The sequence below is a fragment of the Gekko japonicus genome, unplaced genomic scaffold, assembly GCF_001447785.1.
Source record: "Gekko japonicus isolate JY-2015 unplaced genomic scaffold, Gekko_japonicus_V1.1 scaffold35, whole genome shotgun sequence".
Lineage (NCBI taxonomy): Eukaryota > Metazoa > Chordata > Lepidosauria > Squamata > Gekkonidae > Gekko > Gekko japonicus.
Window position 1 is genome coordinate 1169199 of NW_015176453.1, and position 6805 is coordinate 1176003.

Below are 6805 nucleotides of genomic sequence, written 5' to 3' on the forward strand. Positions count from 1 at the left end.
CTTATAAAGTGAACCCCCCCTGCTGGAGCAGCTTGCATCACTTTTCGAGCCAGGCACCTCTTCAAATGAGTCAAGCCCCCGGCCACCAGTGCTGGCACTGTTGGCCATGCTATCAGCCCCACCATCCAACAACTTCATTAGCATTAACCTGCACAGGCAGAAGTGTGCTTGTGTGGGTCCCATAAAACACCAAGATGGGGATTAACTTCAGAGCAGTTGAAGGAGACTTCCTCAATGTCAATGTGGAGACAGCAGGTGACAAGAGAAGCTACAAAGTAGACAGAGATGTGGGGAATATAGTTTTGGGGCTCACATGGTAGGGACATACAAGTTTTGCATTAGTAACAGGATGCCCAGCATGATTACAAAGACAGTGAAATTTACTATCAACAGCTCCAAAAAGGCCATGATATGGAGATGGAAAATGAAGCTGCATTCAGGAAACCAAGCCTTCTGGTTGTCAGTATTCAGCCACAATTTTGAATTAGCATCCATTGCCCTTCGGTTGGTTGGCTGAATGTATTGTTGTTGGTTTATGGTATTATCTGTATATCTGAAGGCTGCTTTGTGGGTATGACAGAAAAGTGACATATAAGTATGTCCAGTAAATAAAAATCTGCTAGCCTGTGAATCCTGGGTATCAGATTGCACATTCAAAGCCTATGTGCACACAGCATGAATACGCACAGTCTCTGTTTGCGCAGACTCAACCAATGAATGGAGGATTGGAATGGAGCCAGTAGATAAGAGCCTCATTCCCTTTCCTCTGTGCATTGAGTCTACATACTTTCAGAACATTTCAGAAGGGCTTGGCTTTAGGTGAAGGGGACAGGGAGGCTCCTATCCACGGCTGCTTCAAAGAAAATGTCTCTGAAATGTCCCAGCAGACACTTCATTCACAACCAATGACTGAGTGTGATATAATTCTGAATATCCAGAAAGTTCTGTGAGAAGGTGAGTTTCTCTGCTTGTCTTGATAGAAGAGAGGGGAGGTATGACTTATCCCATAGTAAACACAATGCAGAAATAGCAATTTCCTGTTTTCTTCTCTGGTCAGTGCTGTCGAATGACATGTAAATGCTTATGAGTGGAGAACTCAACAGGGTCACTTGTCTTCAGGGAATTGTGGCTTTGCAGCTGGATGCTGAATAGGCATCATCATTACTTTGCTTGTGGTCTTCTTTCCCTCCCTCCACCAGGTCTCAGTCACTCAAGGCAGATTAGGTTCTACAAGGAAGCCAGAAAGACAAGTCACTCGAATGGTTATTATTATGATCCTTGCATTTTTGATCTGCTGGTCTCCGTATGCAGCTTTCTCCATCCTAGTCACTGCCTGTCCTTCTATTGAACTGGATGCCCGTCTTGCTGCCATCCCAGCTTTCTTTTCCAAGACAGCTACAGTGTATAATCCAATTATTTATGTCTTTATGAACAATCAGGTAGTGTATTGCCTCTTCTTTGGGTAATTAAATTGAATCACTTTGGGGGAGGGACTTTCCCATTTTAATCACTTGTTTTTATCTGCTTATGGCCCTGTAATTAATTTGCAATTCCACTTGTCGCTTTAATGATAGATTCTGGCTGCAATCCCAAATTGTATTTACTCCAGAGAAGACTGATTAAAGTCCGTTTCAGTGCTTTCAATTAAATGGGCCAGAGAACCCAGTCTACATTGGCAGACACACACACGTTACCTAGTCATCCAGGTAGGAGGCACCTGTTTAACAGCTGAGAGAGCTTAGCCAACGAAAAGGGTCAACAGTCTGTAATTTCCATTTATAGGCCAAGATACATACAATGGCCTCTATGAGGAAGCCACTGAAATTTGCTCATGTGTGGAAGCACCTTAACATGATGGCTGGATTCCGTAGCTCTCCTTGCCATATGGAACATCTCCTTTGCATGAAGAGCCTAGCAGGAACATCTCATGGAAATGTTTTTTCCCCTGCTGCCCCCTTCTCCCCCTAAAGACACAGTAATAAGTACGGCTCTTTGGTACTTAAAGATTTTAACCGACAATACTGCAAAGGGTCTATAATGCAAAAAGGTAACACTTTCATACATTTGTCCAATATAAGCTCTGACCTGTATCCTACCATTCTGCTCAGCAACATTTGAATCCTTCCTCCAGTCTAAGAAGCCTTTCTCCAACTTAAGTGGCTCTTCGTCCAGCAGAACAGACACTCAAGCTACAGAAAAAGGCTCCTCAAGGAAGAAGGCTTTGTGGAGCAAAATAGTAGAACACAGGATTTGGTGTTCTGGGCCAAACAACAAGTTATGACATATGCAGATCACCGTGGGAACTCGCAGCCATATTGCAACTATGTGTTCCCATTGGGAATGCCATTTAAAAGCACCATGATTCAGATTGGGACGCTGGCATGGGGTGAGGAGGGGCTTGTACCTCCCTCCGTGCCATATTCCTGAATCAAAATTGTGCTGGAGGGTGTCATTTTCTTGAGGGGGGACTGAATGCTTGGAAAGTCTGAATGCTGTAGTGTTTGCCTAAGTTTTATGCAGTGTGCAAATAATTTTCCATTGTTCAAAACTTCTCAAGTTTCAGCAGCAATGCTGTACTTGGGAGACGAGAGATTCAATAAACACATGATGGATTATGAGCACGACTTCATTTCGAAAATGGAAGGTTCCCAGCCTGCTTGGAAGCAAACCACACCCTTTACTTTGGAACACTTTAACCCTCTGATGTATGAACGTGGGAAGTTCCCACACAAACTCCATTTACTTATTCAAAATGGGGAGTATGATCTAGACATCCTCAAAGGCTCTTTTATTCACTCTCATGTTCTAGGGCTGAATAAGGTTCTGGAGTATAGTCTGAAATGACTTGCTTCTAGTTGAGCTCTTCATGCTATGATATTTGGAAGGAAATTGTATCAACAAGTCAGTAGCCTTTTACAGTCTTCAAAATAAACCAGGATACTTTTATATAAGTATTCTTTCTTAACATCATAAATAAGTGCATATTTTATCATAAGCTCTGAACATGGAGTTTCTGTTTAGCCATGAATGAATCAATATCTGGCATGAATTTGTCTGATCTCCGTTTAAAGCACTTGTAGCTATCCGCTACCATTATTGTCCCCTTAATAGCAGTTGTTGGTGGAAATTGCCATCAAGTCACAGCCAACTCATGGCGACCCTGTAGGGTTTCCAAGGCAAGAGATGAAGAGAGAGGTGGTTTGCCTATTGCCTGTCTTTGCATTGCAACCCCGGACGTCCGAATACTAACCAAAGCTGGCCCTGCTTAGCTTCTGTGATCTGACGAGACTGGACTAGCCTGGAGAGGGAAACAACACTTATTCCTTTCAAATTAAATCATGAAAATATTTTATATGTATAGAAACCAGAGTTGCTACAGGCTGCCAAGGCAATAGTGTAAATTTATGTGAAGATGCAACCAGGAGATATTGAACTATTGAAATATGTGTTCTTTGAAATTGTGTTAATCGCATTGACTCTTTCACTTGTAGTTCCGGAGATGTCTAATCCAGCTGTTCCGATGCAGTGACCAAGACATTATGCTTTCCAAGGTGAATCCAGTTTCAGATAGGGTGACGCTGACCAACAACAAAAATTGTGGTGAGATGCCCACTTTAGCAGCGCAAATCACTGTTTACGACCGGAGAAGTGAAGACGAACACAGCAGCTGCCATTCTTATGCCCAGCTGGCCACTTCAGAAAACAAAGTCTGCTCAGTGTGAATACAACAAGGCTCCAAGTGGTGGAACATCAAAACCTCAAACCATTCCAGTGTTAGAATCCATTTGTGCAAAATGGTTGCCAGCAGAAACAACAAGGGCAAACACAGAAAATGCTCTGCAGTTGCCCAATTGCACTTTTTATCCCTGCTCGCTTAGTGGCTTTGCTCCAGAGTTTCCAATGAGCATGTGCTGCCATTGATTTTACATGACCTGGCATTTTGAAGTTGCCTGCTATATTGTGCAACTTGAGAGGAGGAACAAAATGTGTGAGTCGAAGGTCCAAAGTGTTATAACTGCTATTGATCACTTTTGGATTCCTTATTTGGCTGAAATTGAGCTAGGTAGAATGACATGGAATGCAAGTACCGATACTTTAAAGCAAAAGAATGCTGGAAAGCATCAATCATTTTTGACAAGATGTTGTCCACTTATTTCAAGGTAGATGGCTCTAGTAGAGTCTGTCTTATGGCAAGTTATACTATGCCTCAGGAGGCATTTTTGACTGACAGTCAGTTGTTCTAAGTACTGTGCATGAGTTTGGGGCAAATGAATAAGTCCTGCTGTGGGTTTTTGATATCATCTGGCTTTGGCTTGCCTGTCCTGTCTTCTCTCATAGGAGAAAACCAAAGAAAGAATGAATTCCAGTTCTGCTGCTGGCTTGACAAAATGAATCACTTTCCACTCTCCTCATCTTCTTTTGAGAGGCGAGATAAGAAAGAGAAGGCCTGGGTTCCTATCTCACTAGTGACCTGAGAGGATCAGACCTTCTGTCCTTCAGTTATACTGTATTGGATGGGAAGGAAGAAGAGACCATAAAGAGAAGAGACTGAACTGTTTGTGTTCTGCTTTGCCTTAGAATATTCTGCATCTGTTAGGAACCTGAGTACTGCCATTCAAGTCCCCTGTTATCCATTTTAATAAAGCAATTGTCTCTTCTGCATAAAAGGAAGAATCTTTGATTCATGTATACATAGCTCAATGAAGTAGGAAGGGAGAGAAACATAGAAACATAGAGCCGGAAGATACCTCAAGGGTCATCTAGTTCAACCCCCTGCACAATGCAGGAAATGTACAAGTGTTATTCAGTCGCACAGTTGAGTCTGACTCTTTGCGACCCTCCCCCCCGAATTCCCCCAGTGACCCCTGCTGTATGCCTAGAAGAAAGCAAAAAACTGCCAGGATCCCTGGCCAATTTGGCCTGGAGGGAAAATCCTTCTTGACCCCAAAGTGGCAATTGGCATTACCAGAGAGAGAGTTTGGTGTAGTGGTTAAGTGCACAGACTCTAATCTGGGAGAACCAGGTTTGATTCCCCACTCCTCCACTTGCACCTGGCTGGATGACCTTGGGCAAACCATAGTTCTGATAAGAGCTGTTCTTGGAAAAGAGCACTTTGTGTCAGAGCTCTCTCAGCCCCACCTACCTCACAGGGTGTCTGTTGTGAGGAGGGGAAGGGAAAGGAGTTTGTAAGCCGCTCTGAGACACCTTTGGGTAGTGAAGGGTGGGGTATAAATCCAATCTCTTCTTCTTCTCTTCTTCTCCTTCTACCCTGGACATGTAAGAAAGGGCCCCGAGAACCAAACACTCGCTCATTCCCTTCCTGCCCTCCCTCTCATGATCTGCCTAAGTTCAGAGAATCAGCATTGCTGTCAGATGGCCATCTAGCCTCTGCTTGAAAATCTCCACAGAAGGAGAGCCTACCACCCCCCAAGGAAGCTTGTTCCACTGGAGAACTGCTCTGTCAGTAAGTTCTTCCTAATGTTAAGCAGAAAATTCTTTTGATTTAATTCCACTGGTTTTCCCCCAACCTTCTGGGACAACAGAAAACAACTCTGCTCCATCCTGTAAATGACAGCCCTTCAAATACTTGAAGATGGCTATCATATAACCTCTCAGTTGTCTCCTCCCCAGGCTAAACATACCCAGCTCCTTCAGACTTTCCTCATAGGACTTGGTCTCCAGGCCCCTCACCCTCTTCGTTGCCCTCCTCTGGGCACATTCCACCTTGTCAACATCCTTCTTAAATTGCTGTGCCAAAACTGAACACAATACTCCAAGTGAGGTCTAAACAGAGCAGAGTAAAGTGATACCATTACTTCACGTGACCTGAACACTGTACTTCTGTTGATGCAGATCAAAATCACATTTGCCTTTTTAGCTACCATATCATGCTGCTGACTCATGTTCAGTGTAGTCTACTAAGACCCCTAGATCCTTTTTGCAGGTACTACTGCCAAGACAAGTCTCCTCCACCCAATAATTATGCATTTGATTTTTTATATCTAGATGCAGAACTTTACATTTATTTCTGCTGAAATTCATTTCGTTAGTTTTAGCCCAGTTTTCCAGAATGTCAGGATTATCCTGTATCTTGACTCTGTCTTCTACTGTATTTTCTACCCTCCCAATTTAGTGTCATCTGCAAATTTAATGAGCATCCCCTCTATTTAAGTCATTTATAAAGATGTTGAACAACACAGGGCCCAGGACAGATCCCTGAGGCACTCCACTTCACTCCTCTCCAAGAGGATGAGAAATAATTTACAGGCAATGTGATCTGTCAGCCAGGGTGTGATCTGACAGCCAGTTACAAATTCACCTAGCAGTAATAGGAAAACCACATTTCACCAACTTGTCAACAAGAATATCATGTGGAACCTTATCAAAAGCCTTACTTAAATCAAAGATAAACTATGTCCACAGCATTCCTTTAATCCAACAAGGTAGTAACTCTCTCAGAAAAGGAGATAAGTTTGGTCTGACATGATTTGTTCTTGAGGAACCCATGCTGGCGCTTGGTAATCACAGCCATCCTTTCTAAATACTCAAAGATTGTCTGTATGATGATTTGTTCTAAAACCTTCCCAGGTATAAATGTCAAGCTGATGGGTTGGTAGTTATCTGGATCCTCCTTTTTCCACCTTCTGGAAGATGGGGGACAACATTTGCCTGTCTCCAGTCTTCTGACACCTCACCAGTTCTCCAAAAATTCTCAAAAATAATGGACAGAGGCTCCGAAATTACATCAACAAGTTCCTTTAGTATCCTCAGATGCAATACATCTGGTCCTGAGGGCTTAATTTCA

The 6805-nt window shown here is 43.1% G+C and overlaps 1 protein-coding gene across 1 annotated transcript in view; it reads left to right on the plus strand.

Moving 5' to 3' along the window:
• The window catches only part of LOC107123615 (vertebrate ancient opsin-like), a 10556-nt gene extending 6834 nt beyond the window's left edge, over positions 1-3722 (plus strand). The window contains exons 4-5 of the mRNA XM_015426886.1: positions 1200-1439; positions 3492-3722. Coding sequence (XP_015282372.1) covers positions 1200-1439; positions 3492-3722 — 471 coding nt within the window. The remainder of the gene's footprint in view (positions 1-1199; positions 1440-3491) is intronic.
• The last annotated feature ends 3083 nt before the right edge of the window (positions 3723-6805 follow it).